Source organism: Protomyctophum parallelum (assembly GCF_964188405.1).
Source record: "Protomyctophum parallelum genome assembly, chromosome: 22".
Lineage (NCBI taxonomy): Eukaryota > Metazoa > Chordata > Actinopteri > Myctophiformes > Myctophidae > Protomyctophum > Protomyctophum parallelum.
In genome coordinates, this window is record NC_139714.1 from 14014137 (window position 1) to 14037126 (window position 22990).

At 42.7% G+C, this 22990-nt stretch overlaps 1 protein-coding gene across 1 annotated transcript in view; it reads left to right on the plus strand.

The window, feature by feature from the left end:
* The window catches only part of exoc4 (exocyst complex component 4), a 165092-nt gene that overhangs the window by 130822 nt on the left and 11280 nt on the right, over positions 1 to 22990 (plus strand). Inside the window, exons 15-19 of the mRNA XM_083757731.1 lie at positions 2343 to 2498; positions 5066 to 5244; positions 12872 to 13013; positions 17299 to 17477; positions 22222 to 22381. Of these exons, the coding sequence (XP_083613857.1) occupies positions 2343 to 2498; positions 5066 to 5244; positions 12872 to 13013; positions 17299 to 17477; positions 22222 to 22381 (816 nt within the window). The remainder of the gene's footprint in view (positions 1 to 2342; positions 2499 to 5065; positions 5245 to 12871; positions 13014 to 17298; positions 17478 to 22221; positions 22382 to 22990) is intronic.

A 22990-nucleotide genomic window follows, 5' to 3' on the forward strand; every position in this document is an offset into this window, starting at 1 on the left:
ATTAAAGATTTCGCTATAAACGGACACTATCAGATATCACTGACTGACTGTTGTGATGACACAGAGACACCTTCCAAACCTCTGTTCTAAATCCTAAGAGTTATGAGCATCGCGCCTGTCACAGACATGCGCAGAGCAAGTTCAGTCAGGAAACGGCCGGCCGTTCATTGGACCGCCTCAGCGTCACGTTATCATTCACTTCATCCAATCACACACTCATTCCATCTTTATACCGGCTAGTTAACCCTTGGCCTACAATTCACGGAAAAAACGGAATGACAATCAATATCAGTTATCACGGGGTCAAAAGAGCAAAAAATAATATTTTTTCGCTAATATCACTAATGTTGGATGTAATTTACCAAAAAACGGCCGAAATCCGCGTGATCGTGCGCTATCGTGCACGCGCGCCGTCTCCATGTGCGTCGCTGTAAAAAATTTGATATTTTGCGATCTTTTGGGGTTGATTTGAGGTTAATTTGACTTATATAGCATTAGCTTAGCAATCCGGACCAGCCAAGCTATTGACTAGGGTCAAAATACTACAGGATGTTGTTGATCGTTCAACCGGAAGTGACTTAGGAAGATCCGTCTATTTTAGCCAAAATCAGCATGATGGTGCTTTCCCGCCATCTGGTGGCGAATCGAGAGAATACATTTGCAATGAATGAAGAAAAAAAAACATCTCTTCAATCCACCAGATCTTTCTTGTATGTTAAAACGATGAATTAAAAATATGCCAATTTGTTACCCAAACAAAAAAATTGGGACTGGCATTCCAAGGGTTAAATGGGGTGCATACTTAGTTTAGACTAGTCATTGGTTAGACATGGTTTAAGGTTAGGTTTAGGTGTGCTGCCCCGTGGGAGGTGAGGGTTTGAGATAGGTTGTAGTTGTATGACTAATGACTGGTCTAACCAAATGACTAGTCTAAACTAAGTACTGTCTAAACTAAGTACTGCACCCCAATCTGCCTTCTTGTTTGCTGCTGCACACACTGATACTGCTGTGCTGCTGTCTGCTAAAACTTGTGCTGCTCACCCTCCTCCACCCCAGCTACCACCTGTCGTATTGGATCTGCTGTTTAGGTACGGGCAAATGATAAATGGTGCATTTTTATATAGCGCCTTTATCCAAGGCGCTTTACATAGATTTTGCATTACATTCACCCATTCACAGTTTCACACACACATTCATACACCGATGGCAGAGGAAACCATGCAAGGCACCAACCAGCACATCAGGAGCAATTAGGGGTTCAGTGTCTTGCTCAAGGACACTTCGACACTAACTCTGGGGGAGCCCGAGTTCAAACTGGCGACCTTGCGGTTACCATCCAGCCACTCTACCCCTGAGCCACCGCCGCCCCGGGGGATTCGGAGTCCCTATAGGGACTGATGCGCTTGATCTGAGTACTTAAAAAGCAGATCCAATTCATCGCCAAACTATAATAAATATATTGCTAATTTTATTTTCAATAAATATATATATTATATCCATTCTTGAGTTGTCCTGACTGAATTCTGAAAAAAAACACATTTGTAATTTATATAGCTAAAATGACAGATACTTTCCCGGGTTAAAATAATCGATAAGGTACTATCTCATCACAACGTACATTTTGGGGGTATTTTCATGCAACACCGTTTTAGTTTTAGTTTGCCACTCTTTTTTTATGATGCCTCTGCATCAAACACATTCAGCGACAGGAACAGAACAATAAGCCATATAACAGAACAATAAGCCATATAACAGGATTTGCCATGCGGCATTTTTCACGCCGTTGAATATCGACCATTTTTACATCTTGTCTCTGGACCTTTTGTGGAAAGACTGTTTACTGTATCTGTCTGCCAAGCTTATGTGAGCACGTCTAGAGACTGAGACTACAATGACATACGGCCCATTATGCAGCGAGAAAAAGCTTCGTCTCAATTTACAATTACAATGGAGGTGTTTAGCAGACACTCTCATCCACAGAGCCAGGCTCAGAGCTAAGCATGCAGCACTACAGTCAACAAGACAACAAGGTCAAAAGTTATATAAGTTGAGAGCAAAGAGTGGCACACAAGGACAGCAGGAACAACATCAAGCCTGTTATCCGTCTAAACCAGTAGTTCTCAAACTTTTCCGTGCCAACTTTTGTTTTTAAAATAGCAGATCTACAAGATTGAGTGCATGTAGAAGAGCACCGCAAGAGCATAGGTTTAGAACGATATTTCCTGAAAAAAAAATCATCGTTTCGATTCCAAAATATTTCGGTCATAAGATTTAGATTTAGCCTTTTAATGTGTGTGTGTGTGTGTGACTGTGTGTGTGCCTGCGTGTGTGTCTGTGTCCAGGGGTGTGGTCCAGTGCGAGGAGAAGCTGACCATCAGTGCCTCCTGGTCCAAGGATGAGGACATCAGTCGTCTGCTGCAGTCTCTGCCCAACTGGGTCAACATGACTCAGCCCCGAGCCGCCCGACAGAAGAGAGAGGACGAGGAGGACATCACCAGGTACACACACACACGCACACACACACACACACACACACACACACACACACACACAATAGTGATAATAATTGTCTTTATTGTCCCGTCAATTTGCATGATTACTAAACCGAGCATACATTCCAGCGGAGCTACACACAAGTTGACACAAAACACAAAGTGATTGCATTTGAACATAAAGTCGTAGCTTTATAAGTCACTTGGATTCCATAGAAGACGTGCTGGCTTCAGAATGTTGTGCAGCTAAAAAAAGAATTCTTTTAAAATTGTATTGATATAATGTATTTTCTATTTTTTAGATTAGAGCATTTGAAGTGATAAAACTATCAATATGTACAGTATGTCTACGATATTTCATTGAAGTGAAGGTCAAAACCTCACTCTGTGATTTCTCCACCTGATTGGCAGTACAGTATGTAGAACAGCAGGAACAATATTACTAAAATACCGGTATCATAATTATACATACTAGTCAATAGCCGGGGACGTGCGCAGTCTTGCACACAATTTAAGTATTTGCAGACTTTTAGTTATATGTATGGGCAAGGCCTGTGTTCAATAACTGCCTAGCTGCCAGAGTTCCAACACACGCACGCGCAACTGGTCGCTGCATTGCGGTCCCACAGCGAACACACGCACGCACACGCGTCGATGTTTAAGCTGCGTGTGCTGGGTTTGCTAATAAGTAACAACACAACCTGGATTAGAACATTGCATGTGTGAATGTGCGTGCTAGTGCTATGAAGATTATTTCCAACCGACCTCCCACTCGTATAACGCAGTGTGTGGACACAGCCGGGCACTTCCTATTGGTTCACCAACTGAATTGCCCGCCCGCGAGAACACTGATGTGACCACATTTGGAGTGACGCCCCTCTGCACTCTTATTGGTTAGTGAAAATACAAGGTGTTTTTTCTCCTTTCAAAACAAAACGTCTGCGGTCCGCCAGGCTAATCGTCCCATATAGCTAGCGGGGCTGTATCCATGTTGACGGCTGTAACAATGGCAAGGGGCGACAATGGGTTTCATAGCCAGAACTCAGAATCTCCGGTGTATACATATTATATAAGGCTGATAAGGAGCTTACATTTTGGGAAAGTGGAAAAACAGGTGACGCAGTTGTGTGTATAATATGCTAATGGTCAATGCCCGTGTGAAAATTCAGATCGATTGCTCCAGCCACTGAGGAGAACAGGGCAGACATATTTTGACGACAAAACGTTTTCTTAATTTTAATAGGATTGTGTTAATTGTTTAGGAAACGCTAGTGTGTGGGGCGCTCTTTTCACACTGTTTCACAAATCGCATAATAGGACTTGGGTCATACACATTATTTATTTTTTGTGACTTTTTTGTTGTTGCTACAATCCATGCATACAAAACAAATAGTATATTGGTATGGGGGATGTTGGGCCCTCTCCAGCATGCGGTCATACAAAGCGGATCATGATTGCTCTTTTAACCCATTTAGATTTTAAAACATTCACTTTGAAAGAATATATATTCAAATATTTGAGCCACATTTTTACGATAAAAAAAAAAATAGCAGACCTACAAGCTCGTAGCGCGCCACTCAGTGGCGCGCTATGAGCTTGTAGATCTGCTATTTTTCAATAGCTAAATTATAACATAATGTTTAAAACACCAAAAGGGGTTCCCGCCCAAAATGGGTTAAACAGCATCTATCGGCCATGCAGGAAGGCGAAGGAAACAACAGATGAAAGAGAGGAAAATTGAAGGAAAGTAGAAGTGTAGTGGAGGAGGGGAGGGGGGGGGGGGGGGTGTGTATGGTCATTCTTATCGAAATTGCCTTTGAATGTGGTTTGGTCTTTGGGGAACGGCACAGCTCATTGGAGCGGAATTGTAAAAAGTAAATAAATAGATTGGTTATGGTGGCCACGGGAAGTCAATCTACTCTATACCTCCCTCCCTCCATCTGTCTCTCTCTCTCTCTCATTCTCTCCCTCGCTTTCATCACCTCCCTTCCTCTTATGCTATTCTCTTCTCTTAATCTCTCCGTTTCTATTCTTTCTCTGCGTCCATCTGTCTGTCTCTCTCTCTCTCTCTCTCTCTCTCTCTCTCTCTCTCTCTCTCTCTCTCTCTCTCTCTCTCTCTCTCTCTCTCTCTCTCTCTCTCCCCCCCGCTCTCTCCCTCCCTCCCTGAGTAAACATGGGATTCTAAAGCATTCTGAATTGAGAGCTCATGGTTTAGCTTTCATCACCCAGAAAGGGGGATTAGCTTCTGGTGCGACTGGCAACACCGGTGCTTTGATTAAAAAAAAAGCAGCATTAATAAGGGGTGTGTGGGTGTGTGTGCGCGCAGATTGTACTTTGTCTGTATGAATGCGGAGGAAGACAGAAAGAGCTAGAGTGCACCTGAGGAGAGCTGTGTGCGTCCAGGTTAACACATCAGTGCGGCCGGGACGCTGAGTCATCCTTTTTGCAATCTTTATTTTTATTTTTTATATATATATATATAGGCAAATATCAATATCACTTCCATCAAAATGTAAATTTATTTTTTATATACAGTATATATATTTATATATTCATACATACATACATTGCAGAGCGGCGTTCGCCAAGGAGTCAGAGGTGCTGACGGGCAACCTGGGCGACAAGTTGATCCCCCAGAACGAGATCCTGCGAGACGTCAGCGACCTCAAGGCCCTGGCCAACCTCCACGAGAGCATGGAGTGGATCTCTGCTCGCCTCAAGATCTTCTTCTCCAACCTCCACCACACCGCCGGTGAGCCCTGCCTGTCTGCCTGTCTGTCTGTCTGTCTGTCTGTCTGTCTGTCTGTCTGCGTCTGAACCCCAACGTGGTATGCCCCAACACTGGAAACTACACACACTATATATGCCAGGTCAACGCACACACACACACACACACACACACACACACACACACACACACGCGCGCGCACAAACATGCACACAAACACAGTCACACACACAAACACGTGCACACACAGGCACAAGAGTGGGTATGTGGACGTGTGCACACGCTTTTCTACTTACAGTATGCCAGAAGTCGGAAAAGCATTTTAACACATCACTTAATCACTGATTGTGTGCGTGCGTGTGTGTGTGACTGTGTGCGCCTGCGTGAGAGAGAGAGAGAGAGAGAGAGAGCATTAATCCCTTTCCCTGACACGCTGTAATTACATAGATGTTGTTAATCACTGATTATTATTACCGCAGTGCATTTTATTCCCGTTAACACATTGAAGAAGCTCTTCAACTCTCTGCGCTATCATTACGATGCTCATTCAGGCTGTCTGTCTCTGTCTCTGTGTGTATTGTAACACCAATGTGCGCTTTTTGGCCTTTTTTGCCGTTTCCTAAAACAGCGAAAATAACCATATACATTGGGAGCTTTTATAACGGTTATTTGAACTACTAAAGCCTATGTAGGGCCCTATTTTTTATGACAGTAATGACCGCTTAACTGGTGGGGAAACAAAACACAATTGACGAAAGGAGTTAACAGTCTCGCTATTGTGAATTACAGGAAAGAAATCCCAATCACTTAATTCTTAAGTGTACTCCGAGCCACGCTCTTTTGTACAACCAAACCTTCTTAGGATGTGGTCGGGGGCGTCTTATCGCAATCACATATCGCAATAGCATAGCGCCACATTTACATAAAGCACTCCTCGAGGAGCAAAGACGACTTGCAAGTCTTAAGTCTTTAAGTTTGTTTACTGGACACAGCATCACAGATTGGCCCTTTTTTATAAAATAAATTCCCATTTAATAATTTGATTTGTAAAAGGGCTATTTTCTCTACTTTTATTCAGCGTTTAGTTTGTCCTGTACTAAGTAAAACAGAAATGTTATTTTCGTTTTTAAGCTCTGAGGGAGGAAGGAAGGAAGGAAGGAAGGAAGGAGTAGAACAAAGAGATGTTCATACCTGACTGCCTCTGTAATATAACATCCAATTTGATCGTATGGGAGGGGGGGGGCTTTTCCCCTGCCGTTGCCTAGTACTGTCACATGTGCACACGCACGCGCACGCACGCACACACAAACACACACACTCTGAGCTTGGCAAACAGTAAATAATGAAGGGTACGGTACGGGGGGCTGCCCCAGCGTGATAAAGACCTGCCCTATGCGTCCCATTAGTGGCACTCTGCAGAATTAATGATAATTATGTTACATCACCACCTACCCACACTCTTATTGAATCCTAATCTATAGATAAGACAGCAAGACAGACAGACAGACAGACAGACGGGCATGCAGACAGACAAAAACAGAGATGCTTTCCCAGTGGGCTAACACTGATCCTAACCACTGTTTAGTTCTAAATCCTAAGAGTTATTATTACGTTATTATTATTTAACTTATGTTATGCCCCCTTTCATGACAACGCCAGGCCCAGGAAATAATTCCCAATGCATTTCAAAAAGTATTTATTTAAACTAAAGACCTTTTAAGTGTCGTACAAAGCCAACTCGAGTTGTGACAAATCATGAGAACAAACACAATATTTTGGACCAAACAAATAATTACAAAGAAGAAAAACAACAAAGAAAAGTGTTGTAACCTGCCGTTTTTTTCTTCTTTATAATTATTTAGTTCGGCCCGGGTTTTTGTCATGATTTGTCACAACTCGATTTGGCTTTTGTCCGCAGCGTAAACGTCTTTAGATAAATACTTTCTGAAAAGTCTATGAGGAAAATAAACAGGGAATTATTTTCCGGGTCTCTCGAGGGGGCGGGACTGCGACGCTCTATATAGCTAAAATCTAAAATGACACAGATGTTTTCTAATGGAAAAAGTTTTAGATTTTAGCTACAGTATATGAATGAATGATTTTTTATTAAATTATTCACTCATATACTGTAGCTAAAACCTAAATTGACGCAGATGTTTTCCACGGGAAGGTACGGACATGCAAGCTTTGCGCCCGACGAGGCGACGTCAACCGCAGCACTGCGTTGTTATGGTAATGCAACAGTTTGGCTGTACATTGTGGAAGGTAATTGGAGCTCTCTGCAGATCTTTAGGCTATAGTCGTAAACAACACAGCTCTTCAGCATGGAGAGAGACCCCCCACGGAGACCCTTCCTTCCTCACTGCCTGGAGGGCAGAGGAGTAGGAGGAGGAGGATGGAGATATGCTTTCTTCATCCTTTTCTTAACCTTGACCATGAGGACACATGCAGAGGGTCTGTTGCACTCTACCCTCTAGCATAGTGTGAATGCTTAGCTCGTTAAATTATGTATACTGTATCTGTACAAAAGCTGTATCTCTCTCTCTCTCTCTCTCTCTCTCTTCAAAGATGGAGAAGACATATAGCTGTGTGTGTGTGTGTGTGTGTTCTTTCTTGATGTCACACGCACACACACACATGCACGAATAAGTACACAACAGCCAAATAAATACACACGCTTTCACTTCAGCCGGCATAACGAATGCATTAAGGATTTTCTTTTTTTTTAAAGCCTGGATTTATACTTAAAGACGAGAAAAAAAAATGCTGATATACAAACTCACACGGTTTTGCGGGCTGAAAGGGCTGTGAGCTTTAGGGTCGGCTGTTTTTGCTGCACGGCGCTTTCGCACGACGGTACACAAATCCGGCTTTTAGAGCAGGAAGACTTCAGACGGAGGAGAACAACTGAATCGGCACTGTCGGATGGATTAATGTGCAAAACCCTTCCTCTGTTGTTGCCTTTTTAATAAAAAAAGATTTAGATAGTGGAAATAGCCGTTCTACAAGCTCACAACGCATCGCAATGTGATGCGTTGTGAGCTTGTAGATCGGCTAATTTCACTGCTTTCGTACGGTGAAGTAGGCCATTAATGTATGCGAAAGAAATACGCATAAAAAGTAGAAATTTGTGACATAGGAGGTTTCTACCCCGACAAGTCGACAACGACGAAATATGAGGAGAGGAGAGAAGAGAGGGAGATAAATTTGTCAGTCAGGATCAATGACTTGTCTCCCTGTCCTGTGTGTGTGTGTGTGTGTGTGTGTGTGTGTGTGTGTGTGTGTGTGTGTGTGTGTGTGTGTGTGTGTGTGTGTGCGTGTGTGTGTGTGTGTGCGTGCGTGTGAGCACGCATGTTTTTATTACTGGGTTTAGCTGCTTTCTTCTTTGTATCTCTTAATGAATGTATACGAGCGCCTGGAGAAATGAACCACAGACATGAAACACACAATACAACACAGTCCAATCCTTGGTCCGCTACTCTTCGCCCCTTTACACCTAATCGCTGCGGTAACTCACAACGCAACGGTGTTGTGAGCCTCACAATAGGGATGCTAGGGTCCATGAGGTTAGTGTTTTTGGTCCAATGGAAACATGAGCTTTAGGGATAGCATTGCGGTTGTTTTTTAACCACGATTCATACGATTTTGATGTTTAACCCATTTTGGTCGGGAACCCCTTTTGGTGTTAGCATCATGTTATGCTTTAGCTATTGAAAAATAGCAGATCTACAAGCTCATAGCGCACCACCGAGTGGCTACGAGCTTGTAGGTCTGCTATTTTTGAAAATTCGAAGAACCACTGACATACTGTAGAAACATAGCTTTTTCAGAAAACTGTCAGGATGTAGAAGGCATTTTTAGTCAAAATGGGTTCAATCTTTTAAAAAAATTGTTCAGTTTTCTTAAGACATTGTAGCAGCAATGATAACAGTAATAAAGACACTAAAAAAAGGAATAATCGACGAATTGCAGCATCGGTAGGGCCTGAATACTAAGTATTTACGTCCTTGTGCACTTGTTGCACTCCAACTAATGTAGGCATTTAAACAGATGCTTTTTTCCAAAACAACTTACAAGTGTGAGATCAGAGGAATCGGAGTAGAACATTAATCATAGCCAGCAAACAACAAAGTAAATCACTAGAGTCACATACGTACAGTAGAGTACAAAAGAAAACAATGCAGTGATTCAAAGTATAGCTTGCATTTCAGCTAAACACAGAATCTGGCATCTGTCTAAGACTGCATATGCTATCAAAGTAGCAAGCCTAACATTATTTATTATTATTAACAAACAAAACAAATCTAAAGAACCAAACATGTGGGGGCAATTGACCAGCATATCTGCATATGCATCTAGCACAGGGGTCCCCAAGTGAAATGTGTTAATACAGCATCACAATGATGTTAATCCCTTTACCCATTTATCTGTTGGCTATTCAAAATCAGACCTGTCTGAAGTGAGTGGTGCAACAGCGCCCGCGTGCGCACACACACACAAACACACACACATGCATGCATGCATGCATGCATGCATACATGCATACATACACGCATACATAGGGATGGACATAGGGAGGGATGGACATTGCTGTTCCTTGGAGTGGCTGCACCACTCAAATATCACAGATGGGGAAACATGTCTATCATTATTATTATGAAATTGGTAGATCAACAAGCTGAGATAGATAGATAGATAGATAGATAGATAGATAGATAGTTAGATAGTTAGATGGATGCTACCTTGATACGGCTTGTATTTCCTTACTCACCTTGACGTGCCTTTTACAAGTCATTAGACCACCTTGGGCAATAGAAGTAGAACACTGTGAGTTGCACTCACACCCACACATGCAGACCCATTTTAATAGAATAAACAATCTGCAGTCTTCATCTCTCCACGTCAAAGACGGTGTGCCTCACAGTGCGTGTGTGCGTGTGCGCATGTGTGAGTGTTTGCTTTGTTGATTGGCACACCTTCCACATGCCTGGGCAGTGTTTACCTAAGCCAATGGCCTCGCAGCTTATCAGCGTCCAATTTAGCGCTCCTTTAATAGGAAGACAGACTGGTGTGCGTGTGTGTGTGTGTGTGTGTGTGCGTCTGTGCGAGTGCATGCATGTGCCATTATGAATATGTGAATACCCACATGACCACACACACCCTCATGGACCGCATACCAGAATTGCAAGGATCAAGAGGGTTTTTTATACTATACCTGTGTCATGCTGAAGACAGCAACCAACAGGCAAAAAAAACCCAGCAAATCCAACAAGAAAAATAAAGCTAATCCACAAGCAAAAACATTGTTGCATCCGCTATGCGTCATGAGCTTATAGATCTGCTGTTTTCGGCACACGACGCCGTCATACGACAAAGTAAAAATAGGGCTTTTGCACGCCACATTTTCCCCCCATTTTCATTTGGTCACGGTTCTGTTTGGCCAAGGGACCGGTTCTGGTTCTGGTTCTGTTTGGCCCAGAGGGACCGGGTCTGAGTACACAGACACATACTGTACTGAAACAGTTCTAGGTTATTCTGCCACCACTTTGCAACGCTGCTAGAACGCTTGTAAAATGTAAATTATTCTCTTTACTTCCCCCACAGACATAGAGCAGTGTGGATGGAAATACTATAATGTGGTTCCCAGACATTAAAATGGAGGCTTTGTGAGGTTATTTGCTCTATCAAATAATAAAGAGTGTCCTTATAGCGCTGTTGTAATAATTCCGAGTGGAAGGACCATGGCATTTGTTCAGCCTCAGTTTACTGTGTGTGTGTGTGTGTGTGTGTGTGTGTGTGTGTGTGTGTGTGTGTGTGTGTGTGTGTGTGTGTGTGTGTGTGTGTGTGTGTGTGTGTGTGTGTGTGTGTGTGTGTGTGTGTGTGTGTGTGTGTTAGCGTATGTCTGACCTTCAGAAGGGCAAAGAAGAGTAACTGGGGAACTTGACTGCAGCCAATCGATTGTGTACCCACACACACGCACGCACGCACACACACACACCCCGCCTCATTGACCTAATAGACCTACATATGAGTGACAGGGCCAATTTCTCTCCCTTTGCTCTCCACACTAATTTATAGCCATCGATCTGCACTGATTTATACGCAGTCATCACGCTCTCCTGCTCACGTGTTCACACACACACACACACACACACACACACAAACACACACGCACACGTACACTTGCTGTCTCAGCACATGGTGACTCGTAGAAACGTTGAAATGCTGTTGGTCCTCTGTGTGTGTGTGTGTGTGTGTGTGTGTGTGTGTGTGTGAGACCAGCTCACAGTTGAAATGCAGGTGAATGCCATTGGCATTTTTAATAATGTCACAGGAAACCGGGTTCAAATCCAGGGTAGAAAAGGAAAGTTGCATAGAGCAGCTTTCATATCTTAGGATCTTGTTGCGACAGTTCATTGATGTATAAATTAATATTTCAGTAAGATGAAGGAACCTTTTTTACATTCAGCATATGAGCTGAACCTCCCTGATATCTCTGACTACTAGTCTGACATTTTTCAGTAGATTATTTATTTATTTATTTTTCTCTCATTCCTTTGTCCTATTCTTTTGGAGTACATTTTTAACTTCAAGCACTGTAAAGTCACAGTGGTAAACTTCTCAGATTACAACTTCAGAAGTTGCAAAGAGTCTTGAAGACGTTTCCAGCACTGCCACAACCATTATATCGGCCTCAAAAGCCCACTGGTTTTATATCGGCCTCAAAAGCCCACTGGTTTTATATCGGCCTCAAAAGCCCACTGGTTTTCCGGTGCTTCTGCCCTCCCTGGATGCAGATGTGAGCCGCGGCCGACGGTGCAAAGGAGGAGAGTAGGAATGAACTTGCATATCTTCATCAGCAACGATTCAAATCGATCCAAGTAATTTGGCCACCTTTAGTGGCCAATCCCGAATGGCTAAAGGCCCCTATTGTTTTTCTACTGTTTTTCTTCTTCCGCCACTTTTTGCAGTTTTTCTTTTTTTTCCCACAATTTTGCAACCGATTTCACCCAGTGTCAATTATCTAATGTAATCCTGGGTGCTACACTTCCTCTGCCAACCTGGCGGGGCAGCGGACTGACCTCATGCTTCCTTCTATGCATGAGGAGTCCAAGCTGCTTCTTTTCACCTGACGGGGGAATTTCCCCTCCATCAGGCGCCCCGGCTGGCCAGGGGGAGGGAGTTTATAGACCAGGATTACTGCATGTTTTTTGTGAGGGTACCTACCCTAGGGGACATGGGGAGAACATGCAAAATCCACACAGAAAGGCCCTTTCGCCAACCCCGCATCGGGGGACTGATGACACGGAGGAGGGAGCACACCCCCAGCCCCCACAGCGTCCCCAGCGGAAATCGAACCCAGGACCTTGTCGCTTTCCACAAAATTCACCAATATGGTAGAGGGCCATGGGAAACGGTCAAGAACTGAAGCTCACAGTCATTAGTCAAAGGACCTCTGACCTTTAGATAAGATCTGCCATATATTATATGTTTATATGAATTTTATGATACATTTTATACACTCTTTCTTAGCTTTGTTAACCACTCCCCCTTGAAGATATTTTTTGGGGCTTTTTTAGTTGTCAGTTGTTGCGACCTTACGTCACAGTTTACTCCAGTGTTAAGTACCTCTTCCTGTCCGTCCTTGCAGGTGTGTCTCCAGGCCAGGACAGCCAGGTGTCCAGTGAGACAGAGTCCAGCAGAGAGCAGATCCTCCATGCCCTCACTGACCTGTCCAGAGGCTTCCAAGACATCGCTGACCGCTGCCTTCTGGCCCTTCACCTGGAGGTCAGGTAATGATGGACCAAAACATCTACAGCAGGGTTTATCAAAGTGGGTGCCGTGGCACCTTAGGGCAAGGGTTCCCAAAATTGTTCAGGCCACGACCCCAAAATAGTTTTTTTTTTAAACTGAGGCCCGCCACGCTGATAAGCACTTGGAATTGTGGCAGTACATTTTATTTAGTTTGACTTGAAAATAGGCGTTGTGAGCTTGTAGATTTGCTGTTATTATGCTTTGCCTTCTTAGGTAATATTTGACGATTTTCGAGTGGTACAGCCACTCCATTGCGTAGCTATGTGTACGTGTCCACGTTCGTGTCTGAGCATGTAAAGCTGAAACACCTCGCCAATACCACTGGATGGCACTGTTGCGCAGCAACTCACGCAGAGGCCAGGGAGGAGAGTTTGTACAGTACAGTACAGCACAGTCAGGGGCGTTACTAGCGCGACGCAGACAACGCGACTGCGTGGGGGGCACGCGGCCGCCCGCCCGTGCCGTCTGTAAAATAAAATTATAAACACTACAGAGATGCAATGACAGTTGAGTTGAACAAAGTTTGGCGGAGCCTGGTGGTGGCTGCTGCTAGCGCACACACACATCATAGGCATCACACGTGCCCCTCCTCCCAATAATAACGTGAAGGAAGTCAGTCAGTCAGAATTGTCTGTGGCTAGTGTGCATGCAGTGGGCTTTCCCAGTCCCGACAGCCAGGTACGTTCACAAATCACAACCACAATTGTACAGTGCCCCGCTGTTTATAAACCAACACGCAGTTTGGGCTTGTTTTTATACAGGCTGCACAGCTGTTGCTCTGATTACAATCGCCACATGTACCGTCACAACTGCCAAAACCAGTCCGTTTGGGCTACATTCACCGGCGGTCGCGGGGGAGGGGGTGCTTTCGGGGGCACTCACTGATCAGCCTGCGTTGGGGCCCACTGACATCTAGTTACGCGCCTGAGTACAGTACAGCACCACTCAGTTCAGACGGGTCTGATTTTTAGAAAACACAAACCGAAACCACCAATGCTCTAAAGTCTAGCTACCGTAGATCTTCTATTTGTGGCGCGCAACACACCACCGTGTGACGGCGCACAGAGGACAGAGGAGGGGCGTTAATTTACAAAAAGCACAAAAAGTTTAACCCATTTAGGCCTAACGTCGAAATTTAAAAAAATATCTTCTTCTGAAATACCTCATGTTTCTGTATCAGTGGTGCTCAATATTTCATGTCAAGGGCCCCAAATAACAAAAATTATGTAATTGGCCGCCGACCCCCATATGAAAATATGTTTTTCCAGGGACCAGCAGGAGCAAAGGTTTGAGTTAAAATGTTCGCTGTGAAAGAATATATATTCAAAGGTTTGCGCCACATTTTCACGATATTTAAAAAATAGCAGACCTACAAGCTCGTAATGAGCTTGTAGATCTGCTATTTTTCAATAGCTTAAAACACCAAAAGGGGTTCTCGCCCCAAAATGGGTTAAATGTGGGAGTTGAGAGCTTTCTCGCCCGCAACAGTGAGCATCATGTTCCGTGTGTGATAATGTTTCACACATCCACTCTTCACACTCTGTTATTGCTCAGGCGAAGTGAGTCAATCCCCCTCAAAGTGCAGCCCGCGGCAACAGCACAGCCATAAAGTGGAGTTAGTGAGTTCAGAGTCTCCCTACGGTCAAAGCAACAACACACACCCTCCTCCTCAATGTCACAACCTCTTCTCTTCCTCCGCCTCCGTCTGTCTGGAGGCTGCCTTCCTTACTCCTCTTCATCCTCCATCTCCTTCCTATCTCCTTTAACTCATTAAATATGTGCATGCATGCGTGCGTGTATTTACACACAAGATATACAGTACACAAAGTAGCAACATACGTTTTTTTCAGAAAAGTGGCTCTCAAACATATACAAGCTCACTTCTTATAACCTTTTGACCTTTTCTTATCCCATTCTGGGCGGGAACCCATTTTGGTGTTTTACCCACTCAGATCGGGAACCCATATTTGGGTTCTGTACAGTATGTACAGTATTCAAAAATGTAAACATTTTGATTCTGCTATATAAATATTTGAAGTTTTTCCAGAAACCTTAGGTCAGAATTTAGAGGCGTTTTTAGAATCGGCCTCAGGCCTAAATGGGTTATACATGTTGAATAATTTAGACACATTTTTACACAAATATAACCTTATATTAACCTTATCTTATAACCTTTTCTTATACATGTTGAATAATGTAGACACATTTTTACACAAATCTTCTGTTCTGGTGGTCCCTATAGCAGGCACGAAACATTTTCAGACGGGCGTCGACAGCCAAATTCATATCACGGGTCCCCGGCACGAAAAAGTGTGGGAACTATATAGGCTACCAATTTTAGAAGGCAGCACTTTAGAATCAGCCTCAGGTCACTCCCTCCCTCCCTAATCAACCCCCCCCCCCTCTCTCTCTCTCTCTCTCTCTCTCTCTCTCTCTCTCTCTCCCTCCCCCCCCCCCCTCTCCCTCCCTCTCTCATGGCTTCATTTAACTGGGTACCACCGCTATCAGGGCTATCAGGGGAAATTTGCCGGATGGGGAGTAGAGGCAATGGAGTGTAGCGTTATAGCCAGACATCAGCCCGCGGGGGGGGATCTCCAATCATAAACAATATTGCATAAGCTACACACAACACCCTGAAGGGCTAGTGGGAGGGAGAGAGGAACAGAGTTCTATTAGTATGTGTGGAAACTATAAGACAAGTGACTGGCGGCTTGGTCAAATGAAGACCTTAAGGCCCGTTCTAATGCCTTCTAAATCAGGAGTTGTCATACTTTTTAAATGGGTCAGAGTGGACCACCCTCCGCTCCAAGCTGATACCGGTCGGGGGCGTGCACCACACGTTTAAGCATGCCTGGTCATGCGGTCAGACACAGAGACATGTGCTGCGTGTTTGCGGACGCACAGCAAAATACTTATTATAATTGTATTTGCTGCTGAGAGGACGGGTCTGAGCGGAGCACAGAGCAACCGTGCGCAACTGAAGGGGGGGAATCAACCTAAGCGAATGAGCGAGCAAGCCAACCGCCCTCTGGAGCGTGGAGCGGCTTTTTCCCCCACCACAGTTTTCTGAAAAAGCTATGTTTCTGTGTCAGTCTTTCTTCAATAAATAAATAAATAGCAGACCTACAAGCTCGTAGAGCGCCACTCGGTGGCGTGCTATGATCTTGTAGATCTGCTATTTTTCAATAGCTAAAGCATAACAAAATGCTAACACCAAAAGGGGTTCCCGCCCAAAATGGGTTCATGACTTTTAAATACCTAAAAAAAAGTACGAAAAAAAAACTAATAAGACATATACGTCAAAAGTAACCAACAAACTAAATGCATTGTGAATAGCTATTTTCACAATATGTATCTGTGGAACTGAGTCAAACTAAATGTAATGTTGTGATGTAAATGTCTCAAGTTCCTCAGCTCCTACAATTCCAAGTGCTTGTCAATTCAAATTCAGATTATTATTATTATTATGATGAGTAATAATTTAATAATAATGTATTACTCAGATTATTTTGGGGGGTCACGGCTTGAAAGGTTTAGTAAGACGGTAAGTAAGATGGTTCTATGTTTTCCACTTACCTAACTCTAAACAATAAACCATAACGATAAGGTAAGTGGAGAACATAGGGATTAGGGATGACCCATGTCATTGTGGTCTAACGTTCCATTGTCTTCTTGTCTTGTGAACCACCCCAGAGTTCATTGTTTCCACTACTTGGTCTAACGTTCCATTGTCTTCTCGTCTTGTGAACCACCCCAGAGTTAATTGTTTCCACTACTTGGTTTAACGATCCATTGTCTTCTCGTCTTGTGAACCAATCCAGAGTTCATTGTTTCCACTACCTGGTCTAACGATCCATTGTCTTCTGGTCTTGTGAACCACCCCAGAGTTCATTGCTTCCACTACTGGTCTAACGATCCATTGTCTTCTCGTCTTGTGAACCACCCCAGAGTTCATTGTTTCCACTACTGGTCTAACGATCCATTGTCTTCTGGTCTTGTGAACCACCCCAGAGTTCATTGTTTCCACTACTGGTCTAACGATCCATTGTCTTCTCGTCTTGTGAACCACCCCAGAGTTCATTGTTTCCACTACTGGTCTAACGATCCATTGTCTTCTCGTCTTGTGAACCACCCCAGAGTTCATTGTTTCCACTACTGGTCTAACGATCCATTGTCTTCTCGTCTTGTGAACCACCCCAGAGTTCATTGTTTCCACTACTGGTCTAACAATCCATTGTCTTCTCGTCTTGTGAACCACCCCAGAGTTCATTGTTTCCACTACCTGATCCCACTGGCCAAGCAGGGGAACTATGCCATCGTGGCCAACGTGGAGAGCATGGACTACGACCCCCTGGTGGTCAAACTCAACAAGGACATCTCGGCCATCGAGGAGGTGATGGGCGCCGCTCTGCAGCAGCACAAGTTCCAGTACATCTTTGAAGGTCAGTTCAAAAAATTATGTTTTTTTATTCAGCATAGAGGGAAGGGCTCTTATCACACGTACAGACAAACACACAGGTAAACGACTTCAGACCCAACATAACAAGAATATGAGATAAACTCATGGAACCCACTTGGAACTTTGGCTCCCTCTCACTTCTCCATGTAGGCGTATTAAAAAAAATAAGATATGTTTAAAGGTTTTGACTCTTGCCTGGCTCCAGCTCCTGAATCGCTGGCCACGCATTCAGGTTCTGGTGACGCTGTCGAAGGCAGGCTCTGAGCTCTAGCCGGCTCAATAGACCATAATATGCACGTGGCGGACATCTTGCCATTAAGTTAATGGCAGGGTGGCAACTATCCGCAACTTGCAATTGACAGCCCATGCAACCAAATGTCTGAATGTATTAGGGCTCTCAATCGATTCAAATATTTAACTCGATTAATCGCATGATTGTCCATAGTTAACTGTGATTAATCGCAAATTAATCGCATATTTTGTATACGTTCTAAATATACCTTAAATCAGTGGTTTTCAAGATTTTTCATATCAAGGTCCATTATTACTTGCGCAAGCAGAGCGCGCAAGTAATGTGATCGGCCTGGTCCATTTGTCGTGACAGCCGTTCCGCCATTTCAGGACCCCCCCAGAAAAACATCAAATCTGTGCCCGTATTGCTGGACCAATGATGACGAAATGACCATATTTCTTACGTCATCATTTAGAGCTAGTCATACACGTATGACTAGCTTTGACACGTATGACAGATTTGATGTTTTTCTGGGGGGGTCCTGAAATGGCGGAACGGCTGTCACGGTTTTTGGACCAAAGTGACCACAGAATACCACTAATCAACTTACAACTACACACTTTATACAGTATAGAGTATAGAGTATATATGTATACATATATAGTATATGCCTATATACTATATATATATACTATATATATTTCTTACGTCATCATTTAGAGCTAGTCATACGTATACTATATACATAATCAATAAAAAAATATTTACCAAATTGTGCCTGATCTGCTGGGACCAGAGTACGTGGTGTGTATGTAAGAAATATGGTCATTTCGTCATCATTGGTCCAGCAATACGGGCACAGATTTGATGTATGACTAGCTCTAAATGATGACGTAAGAAATACGTGTATGACTAGCTCTAAATGATGACGTAAGAAATATGGTCATTTCGTCATCATTGATCCAGCAATACGGACACAGATTTGATGTTTTTCTGCGTAAGCCTCAAATGTGTGTGTATGTGTATGACTAGCTCTAAATGATGACGTAAGAAATACGTGTATGACTAGCTCTAAATGATGACGTAAGAAATATGGTCATTTCGTCATCATTGGTCCAGCAATACGGGCACAGATTTGATGTTTTTCTGGGGGGGTCCTGAAATGGCGGAACGGCTGTCACGGTTTTTGGACCAAAGTGACCACAGAATACCGCTAATCAACTTACAACTACACACTTTATACAGTATACTATATATATACTATATATATTTCTTACGTCATCATTTAGAGCTAGTCATACGTATACTATATACATAATCAATAAAAAAATAATTTACCAAACTGAAAAATTGAATATTACTATTTATCATATAAAGGCAGAAGATAGTAGAAAAGATAAAGACCCACGACTATTTGATCTGGATTGCACAAATAGGAAACTATCACAAACAGGAGGTTTACCAACTACACTCAGTATAGCAATTGGTGCACAAGTGATGTTGACTACTAATGTAATGGTATCTGATGGATTAGTCAACGGTATCAGAGGATTTGTTGAGTATATTGACTTTGGGAAAAACGGCACGTATGTTACAGTAATACTCGTTAAATTCCAAGACAAATATGTTGGTCTTAATGCGAAGGCTAATAGTAACTATAAAAAATATCCAGAAGCAGTTCCAATTTACAGACATGAAGCTATCATTTTCCATGGAGGCAGAAAAACAGGATCAACAAATTGATTTCAATTCCCGTTGACATTAGCTTGGGGATTAACTATTCATAAGGTCCAAGGTTTAACTATACAAGAGATTGTCGTATCTATGAAGGGCTCACATTTTAACCCGGGACAAGCCTATGTAGCATTCAGCAGAGTGAAAAGGATAAAAGATCTATATATACTTGACTTTAATCCTAAGAAGATCAAAGTAGATAAGAATGTAGAGAGAGAAATGATACGATTACGACAATCACCTCTTGAAAATCCTAATATACGTAAGATAACTCAATTACCATTAAAACATTCATTAAATATTGGATTATTGAACGTCAGAGGTTATCTACCACATTTAGAAGATATAAACTCAGATTCCCAACTTGAAATGTTGGATCTAATAGCTTTTACTGAAACACACTTAAAGAAAAATAATAACATTACTTTTAAATTAAAAACAACGAACACGAATTACAATACAATGAGGAATGACAGAGAAAAAGATATAGGTGGGGGAGTTATGTTTGCTATAAAAGAAGATATTTCCATTGAAAGAATTCCAACTGAAAGCAGGATATTAGAGAAAGTAGAACATATATGTATACATGTAAAAGATAAAAATCTATATATCATTCTTATGTACAGATCACCTAAAACAGACCTTTCAAAATTAAACACATTTCTCGAAAACATGGTAAAGTATATATCATCTCCGACTTCTGCAATTTTGATAATAGGAGATGTATATTTTAACAAATGTGAAAGTATTATTATAGAAATTGAAGTTAGAGACACATATTACTCTGACCATGATTTAGTATTAATATCACTATAGTCTAACATGAAATAGATTTAAAATTACATTTTTAATTCAGTTTATATACTTTTTTTATAGGCGTTTACATACATAAATTAGATAGGTAGTAAATAGTTACACCTAATAATTACACATTTCAAATGTTCCTTCACAGAGATATTGAGATTCCACCGTTTACAGAAAAAGTATACTGTATAACATATTTTAATTCAGTTTATATACCTTTTTTTTCAACACATATAAATGATTTATTTGTCTCTGAAAAACAAAAAAGGGATCCAGAATATATCTACAACAATAAAACAGTATTTCTTATATAGATAGAAACTAGAATCATACTTAATACTAAATGTTTACATGTATAGTAGGTAGCAAATAATTACATCTAAACATTAATCATTTCAAACGTTCGTTCACAGAGATACTGAGATTTGACAGTTTACAGCGGGCGAAAACATTACATGCGCGCTCTGCTTGCGCACTAGTTGGCCATTTATGGCCTACTAGTGTGCAACAAGCAAGTATGCACTCGACAGAGTGCAGTTCTAGTTTATTCTGCATTTGAGCCAGGACGGACCACCATTTGATGAGATTTAGCCTTCCAGACCCAAACTAAAGAACTGTATTGATGTTGGCCAATGGTACCATTACGAGAGATAACAGGCCATGTTGATCAAAATAACATTTTTTCTAAGTTTTCTAATTGTGTAGACTCACTGGGAGAGAGAGAGAGGGGGAGAGAGGCGGGGCTCACTGACTGCCTGCATTCACATGCATCTCTCAACCATTCTGTCAAACTTCACAGTGCGTTAATCGCGCATTTAAAAAAATAGTGCCATTAAAAGGATTGTGAGTTAACTAGTTAATAGTGCGTTAACTTTGACAGCCCTAGAATGTATACATCTGAATGTATTTAACGACGTCAAACTCACCAACATTGCAGCTGTACAAAAAGCTTGAATTACCCTCTTTCTATCTGTGTATAGTGTTTGTTTCATAAACATTCATCGTAGACATGTTATGAGATACTTTCTGTCAAATAATTCCTTGCAGGTGATAATTTGTGTTGTGTGTTGTAGTATGGAGGTGCTCGTTGGATATCACTCAACGGCCCTGCCTGTATTGAAATTGCACATAATGCAGGAATTTTGCAAGAAAGTAGCTCGGGGCACGGTGGCACAGTTGGTAGTGCTGTCGCCTCACAGCTAGAAGGTCCTGGGTTCGATTCACGCTCGGGGTGCTGTGGGTGCTGGCGGCGTGTTTCCTCCTCCACGTCATCAGTGCCCATACCTGAGGCGGTGTTGGCGAAAGGGCCTTTCTGTGTGGAGTTTGCATGTTCTCCCCGTGTACCCTAGGGTAGGTACCCTCACAAAAACATGCAGTAATCCTGGTCTCTAAACTGCCTCCCCCTGGCCAGCCGGGGCGCCTGATGGAGGGGAATGGAACTGGTTGGAATAACGTGTTCCTTCCACGCGCTACGTCCAACCAGGGGAAACCCCCCCCTGTCAGGTGTAAAGGAGCAACCTGGACACTCAGGCATGAAGGAAGCATGAGTTCAAGTCCGTTGCTCTCCCCAGGTTGGCGGAGGGTGTGTAGAGCCCAGGATCACATTAGATAATTGACACAGGGGTGATAAATGGGTTACAAAATCGTGGGATAAAAATTATAAAAAGAAAAAAGAAAAAAAAGAAAGTAGCTCATAACATGTCTACGGTGGATTTTCATGAAACGCACACTTTGCAGATAGAAAGAGGATAATTCAAGCTTTTCGTACAGCTGCAATGTTGGTGAGTTGGATGTCGTGTAGTACAATCAGAAAGGATGTTTCTGTTTGGATGTATGGGCTGTCAATTTGTAACTTGCGGCTAGTTGCCACTTGCCACCATGCCATGCATTATGGTCTATGCTATGGGGTTGTGGGGGTGATCCAGCATGAACCAATCACGTGTGTGTGTGTCTCCAGGTCTGGGCCACCTGATCTCCTGCATCCTCATCAACGGAGCTCAGTACTTTAAGAGGATCAGTGAGTCTGGCATCAAGAAGATGTGCCGGAACATCTTCGTCCTTCAGCAGAACCTCACCAACATCACCATGTCCAGAGAGGCCGACCTCGACTTTGCTAGGTAGACACACACACACACACACATACACACACACACACTCACCTGCATACAATACACACACGCCCGCCCGCATGGACACCATCTGTCAGAGGAGAGTTGATCTCAGGGTCAGTTGAGGATGTGCATATTTTCCCTTCTCAATATTCATTATGGAGAAATTGTAGTGGAAGCCTATCTCACTGTAGTCTAGTCCACCTCTCTCTCTCTCTCTCTCTTTCTTTCTTTCTTTCTTTCTCTCTCTCTCTCTCTCAACTCAAACTTTATTTATAAAGCACATTTTACGTCGACCAGTGCTGTACGAGGTCAGAATAAGACCGTCAAAGACAAAGAAAACACATTAAGACAAGAAGACAAAGAGAGGCATAACAAATATTACGAACATAATCTCTCTCTCTCTCTCTCTCTCTCTGATTATGAGCCATGCTGTACGAGGTCAGAATAAGACCGTCAAAGACAAAGAAAACACATTAAGAGAAGAAGACAAAGAGAGGCATAACAAATATTACGAACATAATCTCTCTCTCTCTCTCTCTCTCTCTCTCTCTCTCTCTGATTATGAGCCATGCACAGTGTTTAGGTGTTGCATCATTCAAACATTCATGGTTTTTC